The sequence below is a fragment of the Westerdykella ornata genome, assembly GCF_010094085.1.
Source record: "Westerdykella ornata strain CBS 379.55 unplaced genomic scaffold EI97scaffold_26, whole genome shotgun sequence".
Taxonomy (NCBI): Eukaryota; Fungi; Ascomycota; class Dothideomycetes; order Pleosporales; family Sporormiaceae; genus Westerdykella; species Westerdykella ornata.
In genome coordinates, this window is record NW_022986876.1 from 74,750 (window position 1) to 97,164 (window position 22,415).

At 53.1% G+C, this 22,415-nt stretch overlaps 5 protein-coding genes across 5 annotated transcripts; 3 read left to right on the plus strand and 2 right to left on the minus strand.

Moving 5' to 3' along the window:
• Positions 1 to 2,292: 2,292 nt before the first annotated feature.
• Positions 2,293 to 3,302, plus strand: EI97DRAFT_383472 (glycoside hydrolase/deacetylase; the record flags this gene model as incomplete). The annotated part of the gene is made up of 2 exons (XM_033795912.1): positions 2,293 to 2,651; positions 2,762 to 3,302. The coding sequence occupies 2 exons, from the start codon at positions 2,293 to 2,295 to the stop codon at positions 3,300 to 3,302; spliced, it is 900 nt and encodes a 299-aa protein (XP_033651059.1).
• Positions 3,303 to 4,181: 879 nt separating this feature from the next.
• Positions 4,182 to 12,485, minus strand: EI97DRAFT_495919 (cell morphogenesis protein-like protein; the record flags this gene model as incomplete). Its single annotated transcript, XM_033802461.1, has 5 exons — positions 4,182 to 6,901; positions 6,954 to 11,312; positions 11,361 to 11,591; positions 11,645 to 12,255; positions 12,308 to 12,485. The coding sequence occupies 5 exons, from the start codon at positions 12,483 to 12,485 to the stop codon at positions 4,439 to 4,441; spliced, it is 7,842 nt and encodes a 2,613-aa protein (XP_033651060.1). The 3' UTR covers positions 4,182 to 4,438.
• A 752-nt stretch (positions 12,486 to 13,237) lies between these two features.
• EI97DRAFT_152538 (NADPH-cytochrome P450 reductase, variant) lies at positions 13,238 to 15,910 on the plus strand. Its single transcript, XM_033793273.1, has 2 exons — positions 13,238 to 15,270; positions 15,323 to 15,910. Exons 1-2 carry the CDS (start codon positions 13,468 to 13,470, stop codon positions 15,620 to 15,622), a joined length of 2,103 nt encoding a protein of 700 aa, XP_033651061.1. The 5' UTR covers positions 13,238 to 13,467; the 3' UTR covers positions 15,623 to 15,910.
• A 288-nt stretch (positions 15,911 to 16,198) lies between these two features.
• Positions 16,199 to 16,852, plus strand: EI97DRAFT_444821 (uncharacterized protein; the record flags this gene model as incomplete). The annotated part of the gene is made up of 2 exons (XM_033799924.1): positions 16,199 to 16,697; positions 16,746 to 16,852. The coding sequence occupies 2 exons, from the start codon at positions 16,199 to 16,201 to the stop codon at positions 16,850 to 16,852; spliced, it is 606 nt and encodes a 201-aa protein (XP_033651062.1).
• A 733-nt stretch (positions 16,853 to 17,585) lies between these two features.
• EI97DRAFT_152552 (uncharacterized protein) lies at positions 17,586 to 22,342 on the minus strand. The gene is made up of 8 exons (XM_033793274.1): positions 20,924 to 22,342; positions 20,734 to 20,872; positions 20,303 to 20,682; positions 19,398 to 20,235; positions 19,115 to 19,345; positions 18,483 to 19,066; positions 18,135 to 18,420; positions 17,586 to 18,077 (listed from the first exon to the last, which is right to left on the minus strand). The coding sequence occupies exons 1-8, from the start codon at positions 22,225 to 22,227 to the stop codon at positions 17,709 to 17,711; spliced, it is 4,131 nt and encodes a 1,376-aa protein (XP_033651063.1). The 5' UTR covers positions 22,228 to 22,342; the 3' UTR covers positions 17,586 to 17,708.
• Between the last annotated feature and the right edge of the window lie 73 nt (positions 22,343 to 22,415).

Here is a 22,415-nt window from a genome sequence, read left to right on the forward strand (position 1 = left end):
ATTCACCCATTATTCGACGTGTACATAGTTGTAAGAATATTCCATCTCATCGTTTTCAATTCCTCTCAATCCTTTCTTTTTCGCCTATGTAATTCAACCCTACCCTGTCCCTTTACCAAAATTCACGCGTACCTTACAAACCCACCTCAGCCCACCTCAGCCCACCTCAGCCCTTCCCCCCACTCATGGCTGACTCCCGTCTCTCTCCACCTCGCCGACTTTCCGAATTCGACAATCTACCCAAACAAGCATAGTACCTACAATTGTGTCTGGGCAAAGCAAACAACCTTGGAACCTTTCCACCAAAAACAGCCGTACCGAAGCCATGGCCCAATGGCCAGGCGTCCCCTGCGCCGATCTCCAGGGCTAGCATAGCGCCACGCGGGACGCATGCACGCGGGTGGGGCCCGGTGGAGCTTTCGGCTGAAGTTGGGGCGTGTGTTGTGGCGCATGTAGACTATTGGGAGAAGAGACAACTCATCATCAGCTTTTCATTGTGGGATGAGGGATGAGCGTTTCCTAAAAGGTACGGGGAGCGGGTGGCGTGATGGTGTGAGTGAGAACAGGACGGGTGTCATGTTGCTTTGGGTGCAAGAAGGTTGATGAATCTGCATTACTGCCGGCAACTTTCTTTCGTTTTACTTTGTTGTACGGATGCTGTTGTGTGATGGTATACTGTGTAGAGTTGTAAAAATAATTACGGTGGAAAAGCTTAGCTGAGTTGTTGTGTAGCCAAAATGTGCGGGCCGCTGGCTCCGATCGCCAGACTGGACTACGCACTCCAGCGCTTGAAGAAATAATCGCATGTCGTCGTCAAAAGCCGGGACTACCCAGTAGGCACACTACTGACTCGGCACCTAGCCAAGTAGCAGCATTGGCTAGACTTACTACGGTATCGCCTAGGATCGTCGCAGACGAGTATCATTATTGAATACCGGTTCTGGAACCTGGATTCTGGGAATGTTCCTTGTTGCTGATGAATCTTGATGAGGCTGCAAGTTTTTTTTGTCAATAGATAGATCCTCGGAGGAATGGATCGGATGATTGTCAGATTTCAATCAATTCACGCCCAACAACCCGGAAATATCGAGTCCCGCCAACCTGGGAATACGACCTTGGCCACGATGCAAATCAGTCCAACAGCAGGGCACTCTGCAAGATGATGCATCATCGATCATCCGAATCGAGCTGCGCGACAGAGTACACAGTGATCGGTCGTAAGACTATCCTTCTCAGGAAAACGCTCAACGACATCAGCGTTCTCGCCAAGTCAATAATTGAACTTGGTCAGGAATGCGAAGTAGTGTCAACAACAGCTGGGCGATCATGCGAGAAGTGCAGCAAGAGGAACGGCAGCAGTGCAGAATGGATGCGAAATGCAAAGCTGACGGCATACATATTCAATAGTCGGCAAGCGTAAACGTTCGCTCCGCCATGGACGCCTTATTCAGCATTGCAGTACCCTGCGTCTTGTGTACCCTGCAGATTCTATTCTCGCCCTCACCAAGCAATTGATGTGCTCCGATGGCGCTCGCCTCTCCACAGCCTGGCCGCACGTGGCACGCTATCAGCCAAACTGCACCGTTCCCCGGCCTTTCGCGTAGCGGAGACTCCGCACGGTGGAGGAGTGGTGGTGGAGAGTCGAGACCGCGAAGTGCTTTGCGTGAACAACGCCTCAATATTTGAGGGGCCGCTTCTGGAACCTGTGCTTTCTTCGCTGTCTCCCCAGGCTTCTGGACCCATCGCTCACTGGCACTTTTTGCATCCGACGACCCGATAGAACATCCATGGAGCTTGCGAAAACTTTTCCTTTCAGCTGCGCCAGCTCGCATCTGGATCCCTCGCAAAGCATTTCCAAGCATCGAGGGTTCGATCCAATGGCTTCCGCGTCGTCTAGACGCGTCTTGGGACGAACGATTCGACTTCTGGTTTTTCTATGGGAGGCCAGAAATAGCGGCCGGCGAGCGGCGATAAACCTGATTCAACAGTAGTCGTGATTCCAGACGAGGGGAAAAAAAGCCCTCGCACTCGCACCCCAATCCTACCACCGTATAACCAGCAGCAGCAGCTAGAGACCTCGGTTGCCTCCAACCGTGCTGCATGTATAACTGCCCCTAGCTTTTCCCCATGGTGCAATTGTGAATACGGCGACACAGTTCCACAAGAGCCCTCGACTTGTCTTCTTCTGCGCTGAGGGCGTCCAGGTCGAGTTTCAAAATCTGCGGTTCTCGACTGTTTTTGTGGGTCCCGTACTCTTTTTCCAGTCAATTCCTCGCCGATCCGGCTTCCGACATGGCAGCGTCCCTGGGTCGTTGTCTGCTTGTGTCTCTATTTGCTCTATCGCAATGGAGTCCCAATTCCCTCGTCGCCGCTTCACCTCGTCCCCATGCCCAACCCAATGGTGAGAGCAACATTGTCAAGCGGGCAGTTCCGTACGGCGAGTTGATCTACGGTTGCGATGTTCCCGGGGTGATTGCTCCGGCCTTTGATGATGGGCCGTGGATTTACACTGAGGATATTCTGGATCGGATGGAAGCGGCCAACTTCAAGGCGACGTGGTTCATCAACGGGCAGAACAAGGACAATATCTACAAGTATAACGCTACGTTGAAGCGGATGATTGCTTTGGGGCATCAGATCGGGTCGCACACGTAAGTCGTTCTTCTGTATCTGCTCAGTGTTCCATCACCCTTCCACTATTCAATTCACCCTCTTTCTCTCCCTTTACTCACTAGAATATCCTCACTAACCCATCACCCAGCTGGTCCCACAAAGACCTCGCGACCCTCACCCCCACCGACACCGCCCTCCAAATGACCCAACTCGAAGAAGCCCTCGTCAACATCCTGGGCTACATGCCGACCTACATGCGCCCGCCCTTCCTCTCCTACAACCAAGCCGTCCTCGACGTCATGCGCGACCTGCAATACGTCGTCATCATCGGCGACCTCAACACGCGCGACTGGGCGTACCAGTCAGCCACGGAGATCGAGAACGCAAAGCAGCTCTTCGTCACCGGGCTCGATCAGGGCTTCACTATCGTCGAGGCGCACGACCAGGAGGAGTGGACGCACGGCGTGCTGATCGATTTCATGATTCAGACGGTGCAGCAACGGGGCCTCGTTACGGTGCCCGTGGGCGCGTGCATGGGGCAGAGTCCGAGTGAGTGGTATAGGACGGCGAGGGCGCCGCCGCCGAGCGGGACTGTAGGAATCCCCCTTTTCCTTTGCTCTTTTTTCTCCACTTCTCCCTTCTTCGGTTTTAGCTTTCTATCTCCTTTGACCTGCGGAATTCAAGGCTAACACCACCATCCAGTCCTCCGTCCCCGCACCCACATCCACATCCGTCATCTCCCCCAACGGCCGCTGCGGCCTCATCGGCGCCGGCAACAACCTAGGCTACACCTGTCCCCGCGGCCGCTGCTGCTCCAAGTGGGGAAATTGCGGTCTCGGTGCGGATTGTCAGTTCCCCTTCTTCTCATCAATTCCCCCTTAAGCTTCCCATTCCAATTCCATGCGCTCCCCACCCTTCCCCTCCTCACGCCCCCAATTCTTTACAACAGAATCAAAACCAAACACTAACACGAAAAACAGATTGCGGATACGGGAACTGCCAGCAAGCCTATTCCGGCACCACGTGCGACGGCGCTCCACCGCCCGGCTCCATCACGCCCGATGGGACGTGCGGCAATGTGCAGAACGGCAAGAACATGGGATACATTTGCAAGACGGGCATGTGTTGTAGCAAGTACGGTTGGTGCGGAACGACAACGGATTTCTGCGTGGGATGCCAGAGTGCGTTTAGTGCGCCGGGCGTGTGTCCTGCGTAGGCGTATATATTTTGGATATTTGCTGGAGAGGACGCCAAGGGACGGGAAGGGGGAGGAGGGACGGATGCGTTTAACGTGACAACGGCCGATTTTGATGGTGGTCGAATAATGTCTTTATCTTCATTTTTATCTTTGTCTTTATCTTCATTTCTATGAGTGGAGACATGGAAGTAAGGAATTTTTGGCGAAATTGTAACCAATGTCAGATGAGGTGGCGAGCATACAATTCCTGGATCGAGGTTATTGCTGGGAAGGATTTCCTACCTGTCTCAGTCGATCATACTGGCAGATACCTATCCTACAGACAACGAGCGTTCAAAACGACATCAACTCTGTACAAGCCTGCCAACTCGGTATTGAATCGGATTAGCATTGGTATGTATGTACCATGGTATCTAGAGAAAGCAAAAACACCGGGCGAGTTCCCCACCGAAGCATATATACGAACATGAACCCAGACAACACACTCGAGTGCTCAAGTGAAAAACAACCACAACCTCCCTCCATAGAAGCGTACATACATGTCGAGAATCAAGAACCCGACCCCATTGCACCGAAGAAGGGGCCTGCAAAGTACACGTGCCACAAAACAAGCATGAGATACTCCTGCTAAGGATCTGCACTCCTAGGATTAACAAGGTAAATATCCGGCACTTTCGGCACCTCGGGGCTCTTCTGCAACGCCATCTTGATCGCCTCCCTCGCCTTCTCCCTCTCCCTCGCGTCCCCCCCACCCCCCGTCAACCTCCTCACCCCGCTGCGGAACCTGCTGCGCGCATCGGTGGGCCGAGGCGGTCGGACGACGTGTTCGAAGCTGGGGCCCTTTTCGCTGGGGTTGCTGCTACTGCTGCGGCCGGCAGCTAAGTCGTCGTCCGAGAAGGCGTTGTCGCTTTCATAGACGGCCGAGGAGAGTCCAGGTGACTGGCGTTGGTATTGGTTTGATGCCGAGGGTGAGGTGACGGAGCGCGAGTGGAGGCCGGGTCGAGTAGAGGTGGAGGGAGCGGGCGCCATGGATGCGAAGGAAGTGAAGGCGCCTGGCGTCATTACTCCTGGATCACGAGAAGGTGACAGCTCCATATCTGCAAAGCTGGAATAGTGGAAGGAAGACACGCTGGCATTGCGGGTGAGTGACTTGTGAAGTATAGGGGCGGTTCGTTGGTCGTAGAGGTTCTCCCTGGCATCCAAGTTCGGATGGACGCTTGCGTATGACCCGTTAACATAACGACCGTGGCCAAACATTGAGCTGTTTGGAAGATCGGTGAGGGTTTCGGTGTCATCGTCGTCTTCCTCGAAGAAATCATCGAGACTATCCAGCTTCATAACAAGCTCTCCAATGTGGCTGTCCCCCCGGGTATCCTCGGATGTCATGGTTGCGGTTCGGTAGTCTGATATGGGGCTGAAGAGGATCTCCTCCTGGCGGAACTCAATCTTGGGCGTGTCCACCTGCGTGGCATCGTTGTCCTCAACAGTGCCGCAAGTGTAGAAGACGGCGTGAACATTCGCTCTCGTCAACTGCGCGTGGTGATCGGGAATAGGCACTGACCACCCGCTCTCCTCCGGTATCCCGTACAGAGACTGCGTTTGTGCGTACTGTTTTCGCGTGGCTCGGGTACTGTGGCCTCCCGCCATGCTCATGCGAAGGTGCTGGTTCTCCAGGGCATTCGCTTCTCCCGCCATGTCCATAATAGAGTCCAGCACCTTCAGTGCTTGGGGGCAGTACTCGTTGTGCAGCAATCTCAACAGTGGCGAGATCAAATCTGATCCTTTGGAGGTGATTTCCGGTTTACGCATGTCAATCTCTGGTATGATGAAGCACAAAACTTCCATGGTGTTGATTTTCATCCAGTCGAGTTTGTTGGTGAGGAGGCTGAGCAGGAACACAAGACTACCGTACTCGAATTCAGGGAAGAAGGCCAGACGGATGGCAGACATTGTTTGTGCAACAAAGTCTTTGTCGTATCGGTAGCGCCTATTCGCAAACGCCGTCAAAGCCTCAAACAAATCCGGGCAATTGTACCCTTCTGCCACGCGAGCGAGGACAGTGGCGGTGGCGCTGACGGTCATGTCTTTCTCGCTCTGGTCGAAAGACTGCAGAAAGCGTGGCATGTTGGCAAGGACCGTGTAGACTAGGCGGCCGTGATCACCCACAATTCGACTGGAAGGGAACTCCACAAGTCTCTCGAGAAGTCGCAAAGAGCGATCGAGACAAATGCTGGAGCGAACACCTTTGTAAACCAGTTGAGACAAACCTTGGAATTGGCCGGACCATTTGTCGGGAAAGTTATCCTCAAGAATCTGGATGATGTCTGGATCACCTAAATCAATCTTGTCGAGAAGCTTATCGAGCATGAGCATGCTTTCCATGAACTCGCTTTCGTGAATAGTGTCCAGGCAGGCGCAAGTGGCCCAGAACAGCTGCGGATATTGAATCAGATCTTCTGGTTGAAGGGCCTCGATGATGGCTCTCAAGGTCGTCAAGATTTCCAACGAGAATGTCTGGATGTCGCTCTCACTGTCGGAAACGGTGTTCGAGAGTCTCGCAAGCATGTCTGCAAGCATCTGTTGGTCCAGAGAGCTTAGAATGCAGCGGAAGAGTTGAAACGAGCGACAAGCGACGTGTCTAACTGAGCATGAGGTCGCCCAGTTGAGGGCAACTTTCCCCCAAGCTTCTCTGAACCCGGGATATGTAATGGAGAAGAACTTCAATACTTCGCCTGCGACATAACTCATGGACTCGAGTACTTTACTGCCGGAGTCCGTCATATCTTTCGCGCTCTTGTCGTCGTAGTTCCACACGACTTTAGCATCATGCCGCCGGACACTCTCAACAAAATCCTCGATGGCGCGTTTGTCTATGCCCACGGTCTCGTCATCAATCTTCGATATCACTAGTTCGTGTATTAGATGAACGAGCATCTCTCTTGCTTGGTCCTGCACCACAGGAATGTAATGATCCCACAGAACCATGACCACTTGCAGGAGCAAAGGCACGTGTTCACTAGCCAACTGAACGGGAGAAACCATGAGGTCCACGAGGAGGATGAGACATATCTGTCCCAAGGCGAATCCCGACTATGATACTGTCAGTTCCAATCGGTTATGCTACGAAAATGCAAACACTTACGTGCTTATTGCCACTAGTGGGTAGCAAAGCATCGAGATCAGCAAGATACGGCAGATTGACAGCATCCGGTGGTGGTGGACTGGGCTCGCGTTTTTCGACCACCATGGATCGTGGATTGATGTGTAGAAGGAGGAATTCGACGACCTTAAGCCCGGCTGGGGTACTGGAAAGATGGACAACAATCTGTTTCGCAACATCCACGTAGTTTTGCTCTCGTTTATCGAGGCAAAGATTGATAAAGAAGTTGAGGATGAGTTGGACATTGCCAGCATATGGCCCGGTTGCAAGTGCCTGCCAAAGCGCTTGGATTTCGTTGTGGAGGGCATTGCTACACCGCACTGTGATCTCGAACAGATTGACCAGCAGCATGTAAGAATTAGCAGTGGGACCTCCCTCAGGGTTGATCTGAAGCTCAACGGTTTGGACCCAGGGTAGCATTGCGGCTACCATGTTGCGCTGATGGTCTGGCTGCAATTCTTTAAAGTAGTATGAGAACTGCGAAAACACCATGAAGGCGAGTTCGGAATGCTGCTTGGCCAGCCTTCGCGACGTCTCAAACTGGGCAAGCTTATAGACTGCAATGGTCTTGTCTGAGATGCTTATATCAAGGTCTTGGAGCTTGGAATTTTTCTGTTCTCGGGCTTCAAGTGTTCGGAGCAGGCGTGCAGATTTCATGCGAATCCCGTTGTTCTCATGTCCTAGCGTGTAGAGACCAGCGCTCAAAACCTTCCAGAATGGGAGAGTATAGTCCTCACGTTCTGTCAGCACACGAGTAACTACTTCGAAATAGCTTTCCAAAGATTTGGAGGACTTTGACAGGTAGCACATCTCGATCGCTCGATCCAAGAGGTATGGATGCTCACGGTTGTGTATAATTAGGTTAGTGAGGGCTCGACGCCCTATCGCGTGGGTTCTATCGCTCGGGGTTTCGAAGATGCTGTCGATCCAAGAGAGCATGCGCCGGACATCGAATTGAAGAAGCACTTTACTGTCCGTGGTGATACTCACCGGGCCCGCACATAATGCGGCCATAGCGCTGAGAGCCGCCGTGCGAAGGTCCCTCTTCTCAATCTCCATGGCAGCGGTTGCTATGCCCTTGTTTCCGAGGTCAGATTCCCGGTCCAACATTGACCTCCTCATATTCTCTTCTCGTTGGCGGATTTGTTGCTGATTCGCTGAATAGCCGCACCACTCTTCCATCAAAGTGAACGCAGCTTTCCGAGCCTGGAAGGGCATCCATTGAAGAGGATCCTTCGTCATATTGATACCTTCAAACAGAACCTCGACCAAACCGCAGTAGTGTGTGCGCAATTTCTGAAAGCCCCACTCATTCTGCACCTCAGCATCGCTCAAGAAGATCCTCAGGTCTTTGGTATAATTCACTACGTTATTGAGAATCCAGTCATCGTTGTATGCCTCCGGCATCTTAAGAAAATGAGACGTGAGCTTGTACACGTGCGTGATTTCAGTCCGTAGGTGATCAGTGCGACGGCTCCGACGCGGACTACTAACCGTCCGTGTATGCATACCTAGACGTGTTTTCGCTTCCTCAGCACATGCCAGAGCATGTCCCTGTAAAGCTTCCAGAAGAGAGCGATAGAGGTTTATGTTGATGGAACCCAGACCGACGACCGCAGCGTCACGGACAGCGGCATTGTCAACCGACAGAAAGGGGAGGACTTTGGCGAAGAGTTCACCAGCAGTATAGACCTTGCTAGCACTCTTCTGTGAGGACTTGGAGCTCTTCCTCGAGTGTTGGACAGGTTGAGTCCGAAGGTTGGCCTGCCCAGCGGAGCCTAGGTTGGTCAAGGTTGTGAAAGCGAAGATCAGGTAGAGTTTCCATTGTTCGATGACAATATCCGGAGATGTTGATGCGAGACGCCCACTTATCTTGCCGAAGCTGGAGTCAAAGGTCGGATAGGGACTTCCTCGCGGCCCCTCTATAAGAGAGTGCAAAGTGCGATGCATCTGTGTCAACCTTGCGCAGACAATGTCTCGGGTAAGTGTGACCGCAAACGGGCAAACCTCGAAGCTAATGCGCACTAGGTTTGGGAAAATTTTGAACCAGAGCGTGGAGTCGTAGGGAACATCACTGCTGCACAACTCCACCAAGGTGCTTTGGACATTGCTCTTTCGCATGCCGCGCTGCAGGCGACTCCGTTCGGCGAGCGATAGCTTCTCATGACTGATGTCCATGACCCTTTGTGGACTGCCCTCCATCACGCGAATAATCCTTGTGCTCGAACCTCCTAATGCTTTGTCGAACTCTGTGATAAGTCGAAGGACAGTCACGGCGTACCAGCGCACACGGCGCGATGGTGAGCAAAGGAAAAACAGTCCGTGTGACTCAATCTCATCGACATGAGCCCACACGGAGGACAGGTCGAGTTGGGCCCCTCTGTTACCTGATATGCCGTCATCTGGCGTGTCCAACGCTGCTTTGCGCGTCTTTTCTTTGATCTCCTCGATCCATATCTGCAGAAGCTCTACGTAGAGCTTGAGGGTACTCTCGATGTGACCAGGTCCTAGCATACCGCCATCAGACATGGTCGCGTACCGGTCGTCAAAGTTGAAAATAAAGCGAGCGAAACCGATTGTAACTTGTTGGGCATGTGACTGGCGTGCAATTGATTTGAGAGACTGTACCGAAGAAGCTGCAATATCTCTCTGAACATGAGCGGTCCCGGTACAGAGGAGATTAATAAGTGAATTAAAAGGGATATGGGGAGATAAACAGCGAGGTAGCGCTTGAACAGCAACATGAAGCAAACCATAGAACCCTTGGCGTGGATCTGTTGAGCCCTGATCGTCTCTGCGGGTGAAGCTAAAGGCGTCCGACATGGGGGTTTTGGGCGTTTGTAGTGAGAACTTTTCGTCGAGGACAGCTTGGCCGCCGAAGGCATTGTCGCATATGATGGTGATCTCTCCGAGTATTTTACAGAATCGCACGTAATATTCCTTGGCGACTTCTGCAAATCCCGAGAAGTTGACGGGTCGCGAGAGTCGCTCCTCCTTCAGCAGGGAGGATTTGATGGGTAACTGCTGAGGACCCCGCGGACTTGCAGGGGGAGGCGGCAACTCTATCGATTCACCGGGTGTCTCGGTGTCCGAAGTGCATGGAAAGGGTGGACGCTCGCCCTTTTCCAGGTCTGCCATGATGGCCAAGAATGATCGGATCCCAATAACCATTCGATCCGGCTCCATATTCTCTACACGCAGGTCGCGGCCGGATGCGAACATCTCGGAATTGAGGAGAGGGAATATGATTGCCTTGAAACACAGATCCTGGTATTTAAAACCAATGATGCGTGTAAGTTGAATCAGCGGATCTGCGATGGGTTGGTCGGTGGACAGATAGGACCGCCTTCCTGGTTGAAAGACCATGCGCACGATCTCGTCGAGTTTGCGAACGACGATGCTTGGCGAGTCTACAGTCGTGCGATAGATATAAGTCCAAACAAGCTGACATAAACCACGAAGAGCAACAGCCCTCGTGGCGCGTTCTTTGAGCCTAGGTTGTATCGAAAGCGCTAGTGACGACCATTGCGCTACAAAACTCTCGGTTGGCGAAACACAGAGCAGTGAAACCATGAGCGGGAATGCTTCCTGCCAGTGTTTGGGCTTACTCAGCAGCAAGGCCAAACGGGGTCTCATCGTCTCCACAACAGCTCTCCACTTGGGAGAGTTCGGGTCGAAGGCCGGCTTCGAGGCGATGCGTTGCAGGAGCTCCCTCAGGACCTGGCAGTAGGCATACTTGAGCATTTGTCCGTGGGCGTTGGCAAATAGCTTGGCAAGCGAGAGCATGCAGTCACACGTTTGAGCCCAAGCTTCGCCTGGATGGGATTTGACGCGGAGGCGTCTCATACTCCGGACGAGGAGCGCAGCTTTCTTCCCCTCGAGATCCCTGTTCGCTTGTCCCTTCGCGGAGAGCTGACCCTCCAAAGTCTGTAGGTCGGCGATGAACTTCTCCTGAATCTTGTCGAAAATGAGGTCACTAAGCACCCCAAGCAATTCCACGTACATGACCCAGTTAGCATGATGCAAGGGGGAGTCGTCGGCTTCATCGGGATCGACCGTGTTGAGTTGAGCATAGAAGATGCCCAGTAGGCGCTCGGCCATGTCTTGGGTGAGAGATTGAAGATCCGTTTGCGAGATAATCTCGATGAGGACACGGCACAGGATGTAGGTAGATATTGTGGAGCGCTGCTCGTATTGCCAGGTAGCGTGTTGGAGAGCAACTATGCTCCTTTCTTGAGCTACGGCTTGGGTGATTGGCGTTTGGCCATCCGAAGCAACATGGAGTGGTTCTGTATTTCGACGAGGCAGCACCGACGTGGGTAGCACTTGGGCTTTCTTCGCCTGTGCAGTGTTTAGAGAAGCAGTGTGCAAGACAGCGGCATTACTCACATTTGCCAATCGCGTCCTGTGCTCAGCGGCTGCTTCACTCTTTGCCTTGCGCCAGAACATCATAGTGTCAATCAGGGACTTGGGCTTGTGACGAGCAATGTGGCCTAGGGCCGATAAGAGCTGATCAAAAGACGGGTCCACGCCAGGTCCGCAGGCACGCTCGGGGTAGATATCCTGTTGGTTCCGATCATCCAAGCATTGGGCGATCTTGTGGTCGGCTTGGATGTTAAACTGGGTGCCGGCGTTAGTCCAAGTGGAAGCGATGGAGATGGAAGGCTCCTCACCTCGTGGAACAAGTGTGTCATTGCGTATTCGCTCATTGTTCGCACCTCGTTGGTACCCTGCGGGTGCCGGGACTGGGAGCGCTGATGATGGTGTTCCTTGCGCCGCCCGCTGTGGACCCTTTCTGGTTTGCGGGGGGCAGTAGAGGAAGAAGTCACGGCACTGGAGTGAGCATTCCCCAGGCCCGCAACCGCGACATGGACTCCGCCAGCCGTGAAGGCTTCGGAGGGGCTATCCTGGGTCATGGCGGTGCCATCGGGACTCGCATTTCCAGCGGTGATGACAGGAAGCGGAAGGGGACTCAGGGGACTGGTCGCGGGCGAGTTGACAAAGCTCGTGTTGCGCGAGTGTTGGATGCCATGTACGATGGACGTCTGGCGGTGGTGGCCGTATGAGAGCGAGTGCTTCCGTTCGACGGTGCTGTTGCCGTCTGGGCTCGAGTGGGAGCTGGGAGCAACGACGACGGGAGTCTGCGAACGCGGTGAAGCAGATGGGCCCGAGGCAGTCAGAGCCCGTCCACGCCCAGCGGGAGGGCCTGAAGGAGGCACTGGAGGGACTGATGAGGAGTCGGCGGGTGGATGGTGCGACGGATGTGCCAGTGGGGAGGAGGCAGCTGCAGCGAGTGGCACACGAGGTCAGCAAGGCACGTCAACAGGTCGACACACAGGCTCGCACAGAGAGATGCAGGGCCTGAGTGGCTGCAGAAGCCGCCCGCTCCGCCCAGCGGGCATGTTTGGAGGGCTGGAGGTTTCGAGAGCACGGCGTTTCGCTGTGGGTTCGAACGTGGTTTTTGAGGGATGATGGATGATGGATGCAGAGGGTTAGAGGGAGGTACTCACTCATCCCGCCGACGTGCCACTCGGCATCTGCAGAGTAAAGATAAGCATGCAGCAGCGGGCGTGTGGCTATGCGGTCGAATGGGCCTCAATATGCTGACTGGTGAATGCGGGCGGATGTGAGTAGTGTAGGCGGTGATGGCATTTCACACAGCTACTGTGAGAGACTGACTGACGAAAGTGTTGAGAGGTACCCCTGTTCGGTTCCTCGAGCTAGTCCCAATGGGGCTATATCTACCTTTTTCAGCTTTTTCCTCCCACTGTTGCTCCACGCTACACAGTAGAATAGGTGGCGTCGTGCTGATGGTGACTGCAATATGCATCCATTGATAATATAACCCAAAATAATCTGCCACCTGCCAGCTAGACACGCTCTAGAGTATTTAAGTAGTGAGGACAGGCACTGCATGTGCTCGGTCGTAAGATAGGCCGTGAGCCGACCAATCCATCCGATCCATCTCACCCAACTCCGACTCCCTTCCCACCACACCATATTTACATCTGACAATCTCGCCTCCATTTTCTGCATCGCTTTTCCGCTCGCTCTTTATTCATTGTTGTGCAAAGGGCCCAGTTCCAACACCCCTCATTATCATACCGCAGGTTATCAGCGTCGTCCTGGACATAATTGTGGGGTCTCCACAGCGCCCATTGTCCAATTCCCTGCCGATTTGTCGCCTTCCGAGCCCGCCCCGAGCCTGTCCGCAGCGCCTCCACCGCCTCCCACATCAGCACCATCGGCACTGCGTTGACGACCGCAGGTAGACACTACACGCCTTCAGCGGCTCCAAGGACCCCTCTCCACCGCTGCCAGTGCCTCTTCGCGTCGCCCGCCAACCCCGCCGACGCCGAGGGTCTGACTTCGGGACCAAGCCCGGCACCGTCCACACGCTCTCTTCCTCCCGCTCGGGCTGTCTCCTCTTTTGCTCCCACGTCCCGTCAACGTGTCCTGTTAGACTGACACTGCTTGCTCCCTCCTTTCCGCCATCATGGCTTCCCTATCTGATCTGGATACTCTCGACGTCGTCGTGCTCGTCGCTCTGTTGGTCGGCACCGTCGCCTATTTCACAAAGGGGACCTACTGGGCTGTCCAACGCGACCCCTATGGCGATTCTCTGGCCGCTGCCAATGGCATCGCCAAATCCGCCAAGTCCCGAAACATAATACAAAAAATGGAAGAGTCGGACAAGAACTGTGTCGTCTTCTACGGCTCCCAGACGGGTACCGCCGAAGACTACGCCTCGCGGTTGGCAAAGGAGGGGCACTCACGCTTCGGCCTCAAGACCATGGTAGCCGACTTGGAAGACTACGACTATGACAACTTGGACGAATTCCCCGAGGACAAGCTCGCCATCTTCGTGCTCGCCACCTATGGCGAGGGGGAGCCCACTGACAATGCCGTCGAGTTCTACGAGTTCGTCAGTTCCGACGAGCCCAGCTTCTCCTCGGGCCAATCTGCCGACGAGAGACCCCTCCGCCAACTCAACTACGTCGCCTTCGGTCTTGGGAACAATACATACGAGCACTACAACTCCATGGTTCGCAACGTCGACAAGTACCTGACCAAGCTGGGCGCTCAGAGGATCGGAAAAGCCGGCGAGGGCGACGATGGCGCTGGCACCATGGAAGAAGACTTCCTCGCTTGGAAGGAGCCCATGTGGGCCGCTGTGGCGGAGAAGTTCGGTCTCGAGGAGCGCGAAGCCGTGTACGAGCCCGTCTTCGAAATCACCGAGCGAGACGATCTGGACCCCGAATCGGATGAGGTCTATCTTGGTGAACCGAACAAGAATCATCTCGAGGGCTCTCAAAAGGGGCCCTTCAACCAGAATAATCCCTTCATCGCACCCATAGTCGAATCGTACGAGCTGTTCACGGCCAAAGATCGCAACTGCCTTCACATGGAAATCCAAATCAGCGGCTCCAATCTTACCTACACCACCGGCGACCACATCGCTGTTTGGCCTACAAATGCGGGGAAGGAGGTTGACCGATTTCTGCACATGCTTGGGCTCTCAGAAAAACGTCACAAGGTCATCGCAGTCAAGGGCCTGGATCCCACAGCCAAGGTACCTTTTCCGTCTCCAACCACGTATGATGCCGTGGTGCGATACCACATGGAAATCTGCGCTCCCGTGTCTAGGCAACTCGTCTCCACCGTTGCTCAGTTCGCGCCGACCGAGGAAATCAAGACTGAAGCCACCAAGCTCGGAGGGGACAAGGACTACTTCTACTCCAAGGTCACCGATCGTAACCTCAATCTAGCCCAGCTTCTTGAGATCCTCTCCAACGGCGAACCCTGGCGTAAAATCCCCTTCTCTCTCATGATCGAAGGCATTGTCAAGATCCAACCGCGCTACTACTCCATTTCATCGTCATCTCTGGTTCAGAAGGACAAGATTGCCATTACTGCTGTCGTGGAGTCAATATCGAAGCCCGGGGCTCCCCATATCCTGAAGGGGGTCACGACAAACTACCTCCTGGCGTTGAAGCAGAAGCAGCACGGCGATCCCGATCCCGATCCTCACGGACTCAACTACGCAATCACCGGCCCTCGTAACAAATACGATGGAATTCACGTCCCTGTTCACGTTCGTCACTCCAGCTTCAAACTCCCCTCGGACCCATCCAAGCCCGTCATCATGGTCGGCCCTGGAACGGGCGTCGCCCCCTTCCGCGCGTTTGTTCAAGAACGAGCAGCCCAAGCCAAGGCCGGTCAGAAAGTGGGCAAGACGATACTGTTCTTCGGGTGCAGGAGGAGGAATGAGGACTTTTTGTACGCCAAGGAGTGGGAGGTGAGTACTGAAATGCATTGGTACGTGCCTTCCTTGCTAACGCTTGTGACAGCAATATAAGAAGGATCTGGGCGACAATTTCATCATGCACACTGCCTTCTCCCGCGAAACCCCTAAGAAGGTCTACGTGCAGGACCTCATGAAAGATTGCCAAGAGGAGCTTAGCAGACTCCTCCAGGAGGAGAAGGCCTACTTTTACGTCTGCGGTGATGCATCGAACATGGCTCGCGCCGTGAATGACCAAGTTGTCCAGGGCATCGCGGCCTTCCGGAATGTATCTCGAGAGAAAGCCGAAGAGATTGTGAAGATGATGAGGGCCTCCAACCAATACCAGGAGGACGTCTGGTCATGATTGGACAAGCTCACGGCTGCCGCACGTTTTATGATGTCCGTTGGGTATGGATAGAATCAGGGCGGCTTACTGGCGTTTGCTCTCATCTGCATAGGGGAGAAGAAGAGGCGATCCCCCGAGCACATTCAGGATGGCATTTTTTGACATAATGTTCTTGCACAAAGCGTTGGTGTACCGTCTAGACATGTTTGGCGCGTTATGCTTGCTGCTCCTCTCCGTCTGCGGTTCCTATTTCTGACTTGTTGTACAGAGGGAACGATTTAAGTTCAACACTGTTATCTTGTTACAAGAATAATCGCATTACTGTTATAGACTCGTCTCTGCTCCTTCTGCTGTGCGCTTAGGATGATGTCCAATCATTACCTGCCTTCCTCTTATGCCTTGGCAATCGTGGAGGAAGGCACCGTTTGCACCTCCTCTATGATTCCCCACCTCCTCAGTTACTTCAACCTCCCTCCCACGACCTTCTTCGTTCTACTCTTCATTTCCCCTTTGCGGTGCCCCCAATAGAGCAAACGCAATCTCTCCTCGGGTGCTCTCCCCCGCAGGTTCGCCTTTCTACACTCGCAATCCGATATGTCCCTACCTTCACCTTCTCCTCTGCGCTCTCCGACCAAACCGCCTGGCGCTTCGGGTTCTCCTCAAGGTCCACCTATCCGCAGAGACTATTCGGACCCAGACGCCGGGTATGAGTTTCTAGGTATGCCGCACGTGAACTTCACCAGCATAATCATTAACGGCTCCAAGATGGTGGTATCCTGCTCTTCCCGCCGCATACTGCAGGGCCTCAGACGCCGCCTTCAAAGTCGCCCTCCAAAACGTCGCAGACCGAAGCGTATCAGTCTTCGCCCTCGAACTCGCTCTCCAACACGTCGCAAACCGAAGCAGCGTATCGGACACCGGATCCTCCTTCGAGCTGTTCCTCCAACACGAACGGAACTCAGAGCACACACAGCATCATCACCCATCCGCGTGTCAATCCGAAGCCATCAGTTCTACACAGAGCTTGTAGCAGGCAGCATTTTACACGATGGGTCAAGACGCATCTACCTGGACGCTGTGAGAACTGTGCTACGTTAGTTACTCGCAATTTCAACGTCTCTACTGTTGCTAACCTATTTAGGTATTGCACAACATGGAGGCTGCGCTGTGAGGCATGTGGCTGGTTATGCTGTACGGTCTGCCAGAAGCTCATATGCCCCAAACACAACAGGGAGGGCGGTGGTGTGAGGAGGATGCAGGGATCCGGTCTGTGATGGATTGGCGTACCTGGTAACCTACTCTCTGTCTCGGGTCCCTGTGAATTCTAGGGACGGTGTCTGCAATCTCGGCTAGTTTATTGTAGACATGTGTTTCGCGAATAGGAAGTAAATCTCTTGTTCTACAGGTACCACCGTTATATGATTTTGCTTTGGTCCCGCTCATAGGTTTGGGGTACGTAGGTTCGGTTACTTATTCTCTATTAGTGCGTCATACAATACACGTCAGGGACAGGACATGCGGAAGTTCCTCGAAGTCGCAACATTAGTTAAAGTCTTCAGATGGCGATATTGTGTCTGCAAGAGTGAGTCGGATGAAAATGAAGTCAAGGCTTTGGTGTATTTCAAGAACGGCGTTAGTGGTGTATGGTTGCGGTCAGAATTGTGAGTTGCACTTCGCGATTCGTGTATCTATCTACAAAATTGGAGGCACGCACTAACTGACCAAGAGTTTTAGAGGTTCGTGTCAGTGGTTTGCAATGAATTAGTTCAGAGCTCGGGTAAGAGAGGTGACGTTATAGGGGCAAATAAATCAAGTAGTAGATATATACTGTAGGTAGAGGATAGTGGGGTTGGTCGATTGTCAGTTTCGTTTCGCTTGTCAGTGATTATCTCTTTGCGCTTCTTTCTAACAAGGAGCTAGCAAGGAATCTAGGTAGATAGAAGTTGGAATCTGACAGCATTAGCACGATAATAGCATTAGTCGTAATTGCTGTAGTAACTAATGCCGTTGAACAGCAGATAGCATTAGTTTCTAGCAAGCTCCAAGCCCAGCAGTTGAAATTAGATGACATGAAGGGGCAGATGACCCATTGGTCGTACATCAACTACTCATCCGGACTCCTGCCAAGCGCCATAAGGGATAACCCCCTTGTCAGATGACTTACACGTGAGGGGTTAACGTTTCCCCACGATGCACTAGTTGTTTCCGCCCGCGGTTTCGAATGGGGATGCTGCGCATCAACCTCTCTTGCTTTCCTGGCCCGAAACGCGCAGGCAGCTCCGACATACCGCGCCCAAAAAGCAACTTCACCAATATTGGCTGAAAGTGAGACGCGAAGTGGAGCAGCCTTGCCTGAGGCTGATCTAGACGGATTGATCATACCGGGCATCTGAAGCATATTCCCTATCCCGGCGAGGCCCGACCAGAGAGTGTAGCCATGGACTAGTCGTTCCGCCTCGGGCGCCTCGTCGACCTTCAAATTGCTGAGTTAGACCGACGACAAGGAAGACCTATTTGGGAGTTTACATACCGTATTCCCTAATTTCAGGATACTGTATATGGTGGACGCGTACAGCGCATAGGAGGCCAGTCCGTTCAGATACGTGAGCATAAACCTCATGTCGGCCTGAGTGATGGGCAGCGGTTCGGATGAAGTCATAAGCCAGCCTTGCAGATACGACACGGTGAATTGAGCTTCCAGACATGGTACCATGTACGGTAGTATGATTGGATCCGGATCGCCTGAAGGGTGCTCTGGGGGGCCCTCTTCCAAATATGTGACTGACAATCCAGTGAATGCCAGGAAGAGAAAAGACCTAAATCAGAGTTGGTAACGTGAGCACTACACGATGAAAGGTGGGAAACTCGCCGTACTTACCGCGATACGTCTGCGCTCCCGAACGAGGGGAGCATTAACCCATTGAGACCGTAGTATGTAGCAGCAAGACTAAGTAGACCAACATCTTTAAAGGCCCAGTCGGCTGGTGGGTGGTCTTCTGGCAGAAGGTTGCCTATGGCATATATCGGGATCGTCAAGATGAGAGCTAGAAAGTCGGAAAGAGTGGGAACAGGGGCCGGCTTCCCCACCTCGGTCGTCAAGGCTTGATAGAGCAGAATGTGCCTTGGGGATTGAAGGGGTTGACCGAGAAGGGTAGTCTTCTCATCATCTGCTAGGACGGAAGCCAAGCTCGTGACGGTCTTGGAAAGTGTTTGCGCATAATCGACGGCGTTCAAGAATACTGGCGTTGTCGGAGGGAAGATCGATGTGCACGGCGTGTTATCGAAGGCCGAATTGGTTGTAAAAGTATTCCACAACGTGCAGAGGCTATCAAAGAGGTTGGCATTGGAAAAGGCGTCGAGGTCGTTGTGGATGTCCAAAAGCAGGTCTTGCACCTTTGCGATCGTTGGGCCAGCAGTTCTACCCGCCACTGTCGGTACAATTTCCTCGTCAATTTCAAACAACTAGCCTCGTTAAATTCATAATCCAGGGTTACAGCTTGGTCCGCTTACTTGATTATACACCCAACTGAAACTAGGCACAAGTCGATTCGATATCTCACATGCTGGTAGCCCACCTAATTCGCCGTCTGGTTTGAGTGTCATATTATCGGTGTGGGGACTATACGATCCGTATGGGGTCTGCGGATCGTTGAAGACCTTTGTTATTCCGTCCCCATTAGGCCCGTATAGGCTCTTGAAGAAGCTGGCATCGAGAGGAGGCAGGACGTTTTTGCTGAAATCCTATGTTGTGGTTAGCACGGATCCCGTAGCCTAAATATAGAGAAGGACATACACTCAGCATGACCTCTGCCCGGTTGAGGAGCGGCTGCACCGAGTTCAGCACAGAGAGCAAAGCCGGCCGGTCTTCAGCAATCCAAGTGGCGCCGTTCAACCATGTGGCAATCGTATCCCCGTAGAGACCGGCGTACGATAACAAGAAAGAGAAAAGTAAGCCGAAATCATGCGCCGTCTTGACTTCGGATACCCAACCGATACCGCTGTCAGATGCGCCGAGCGGACTGTACCGCGCCCACACTACCCGAACAAGCATGGACGGACCTCTGCAATCCACCGCAATCGATCTAATGTAGCCTTGCGATTCGGAGGCAATATTCTGAATCATGTCTGCGCAGCAGAGAACGGACACTGGGGATGCTGGCTCCACGGCCGAATGCACAATGATTGGCGCGAAGGTAGTGGAGTAGGTCGCCTTGAGTATTGCCTTGGCGGGGTTCTTTTGGGTCCTGTAGTAGTTCAAGACAAAGTTCATCTCGAAAGCTACTGGGTTCATGGTGGCTGGCTCTATCTTGCAAGGGTCAGATTTCAATCGGACGGCGGCATTTGGGGAGAACTGGGTCTTCCGCGTGAGATACTCCTGCTCCAAGGGTTGTGGATTTCTTGGCCGGAGTAGAATCGATATCATCTGCTGGAGGCCTAAGATCATGCTCGATGTTGACCCTTCATCGTTGAAATAATCCGGATTCAAACCTGGGATTCCGCTTGGTGGTTGGCTCTTTTGGACATGCCGGAGACTGTCAACGCCAAACTTCGGCGATATCAGCGTGTCAAATAGGCTTGACGGGGTTAAGAGCAAATCGATTTGGATGCCATCCATTCCGTCCACTCCGATCCTACAACAGCGTCAATAAGGCCCTTGAGGTGCATACTCATTGTGAAAATGATATGCCTGAGACTCACCAGAATGTGGGTGGGAACATCAACGGGTAAGAAAAGAGTGCTTGTGCTTTTGATCCAGCTATCGCTATCGGCATTTCTATTCCCAGCAGACCTGCAGCATTGAACGTTAGAACGACGGGTTCCAACCCCGGACCTAACTGCACATTTCTGCCATTCGCAGTGAAATTCATCTGAGAGTCGGAACCTAATGTCGCTATGGTGTACGGTTTTGGGCTATGGTGCAGGCCGTCAGGTGATTCATCCATTGCTGCTAGCTCAAGATAGAAGCAACTCTCGGTTCCGGTATCAGTCATCGCTTGTCCCGATGCAGTTGGGGCCATATTCGGCACAGCCACGGTCTTCATCGTCCATACCCCCCGGGTTGTAGGTGAATCCCAAAGCTGTAAAGAGTGAGTAGATGGAGACCGAACAGGACAGTGAAGTATGCATACTTGAGACCAGGTTGTGAAGCAACTATCACCATTCAAGACAGTCAACGTGCACAGGTTGCCGAACATGGAGAGGGAGCAAGGAACATTCAGCAAGTCGGTTGTAATGACCACGGGCAAACTCCAATTTGCTTCTGGTATGCTGTCAAATTCGATCAGTGCTCTGCTTGGAGTTTGTGAATTCGAGACGTACTCAAAAACCCCGGGACTGATTTCCACCACGCCGCTACCGCCTCCTCCTTCGGCCTGAAAGCTCCATGTGTGCATGAGTTTACAGCGACCGTCGGCGTTAGTGAATAAAGCGAATACATGCACCCTCCAGTTGGTACCCTGAACGCCCCCATTTGGATGATCCGACAAATCCTCAACTACCGCGTCAATCCAGGTCGCTTTGAACGCCCCGCTATCAAGACTGAGCGAAGAGAGGTTGTGGTTAAACAGAACAGTGAACGTCTCGGGTGGCGACTGACTGTCGTACTGTGTATTCGGCAGGAACACAACTTTGCCAGCCGCGGGGTCTCCGACTCTTGGGTCCTTTGAAATGGCAAACAGGAGCGGCGAAAGTCCTTGTTTGGGCCTCAACTTGTCGTCCAGATAAACAACTTTCATCTTCACAGCGAGGTGTGTACTTGGACCGGCCTCCCCCAGCCGCGGTATGAATGCCTGGGTAGCATCAGCATCGCGACTTAATGTCCTACCGGAAGGGGACGGCTGTGGAGGGTCAATATGGCTGTGCCAGCCCCAGACAGGAGCGCATGTCGGATCCCGCAGAGGGTCTTGGTATTTGCCATAGAACGCATCGACCACTTGGCGGGCCACAGGCCCCGGGGGGAAGGGGGTGAAGTCTCCCTCCTCCTTGCCACCGAACGCTTCGAATGTGGTATTGGAAATGGGGTTCCAGACAAAGATGCACGGAGCTGGCGCGCCTGTGTCAACATCACTGGTTCTGACAACCTTGGTGATTGCGGCACAGACCTGGGGCTGTTGTGCATCAGGTCCCAGGGGTACCATCGAGAGGGCGATGGATGACATGGTACACCCCGCGTAATCTTGGGAGGCTGGATAAAATTGTAGGCCTCCTACCCAGGTTGGCGGCCCAACATTGTTTGGCGGGAAAGTACCGCATTGAATATTCACGGCCATGGACCGCAGCATCCCGTCGTAGAGATAGTCCCCAGCGACTGCCACATAAATAGTTCCATCCTCGGCCACGGTGGAGGAAATGAAGCCCGTATCGTTTATCGAGAACCTTGGAAGACTGGTCGGAATTTGGACTCCGGTGTCTTGTTTGACCCATTGCATGCAGGGTCCTGTTTGGTAGTATCGGAATACACCCCAGGTCGACTCTCCCTGATATAGGTGGAAGATAGAAAGATTTCCCGCAAGATCATACTGTGCTGTGTACGTTGACATCAATTTTGATGATGATATTGCGGGGATTGGGGTTGTAAGTCGTGGAGTCTTTTGAACTGATGATTTAACCCTGAGTTTGACCATGGTGTCAGTCTTGAGGAGTGGGGACAGATAACAGTGGTTACCAATTTATGATACCGTGGAGCAGAAGGTGGCACTTCAGAGTAACGTTGTTATGGGCAATACTTCAAGGGCGGGGTGATGAAGGCAATTGACATCACTGTGAGGTGGCTAATCCCGCCGTACCTAATCATCGGTTAAAGCTGCAGTTC

Excerpts from the sequence above, each read along its gene's own strand:
- EI97DRAFT_152538 (XM_033793273.1), top strand. The coding sequence starts at position 13,468 with ATGGCTTCCCTATCTGATCTGGATACTCTCGACGTCGTCGTGCTCGTC. Across the intron at positions 15,271-15,322 it reads TGTACGCCAAGGAGTGGGAG|CAATATAAGAAGGATCTGGG; the intron begins GTGAGTACTGAA and ends CGCTTGTGACAG.
- EI97DRAFT_152552 (XM_033793274.1), bottom strand. The coding sequence starts at position 22,227 with ATGGTCAAACTCAGGGTTAAATCATCAGTTCAAAAGACTCCACGACTT. Across the intron at positions 19,067-19,114 it reads TCAGTTGGGTGTATAATCAA|TTGTTTGAAATTGACGAGGA; the intron begins GTAAGCGGACCA and ends TAACGAGGCTAG. Across the intron at positions 18,078-18,134 it reads TCCTGAAATTAGGGAATACG|GTCGACGAGGCGCCCGAGGC; the intron begins GTATGTAAACTC and ends AGCAATTTGAAG.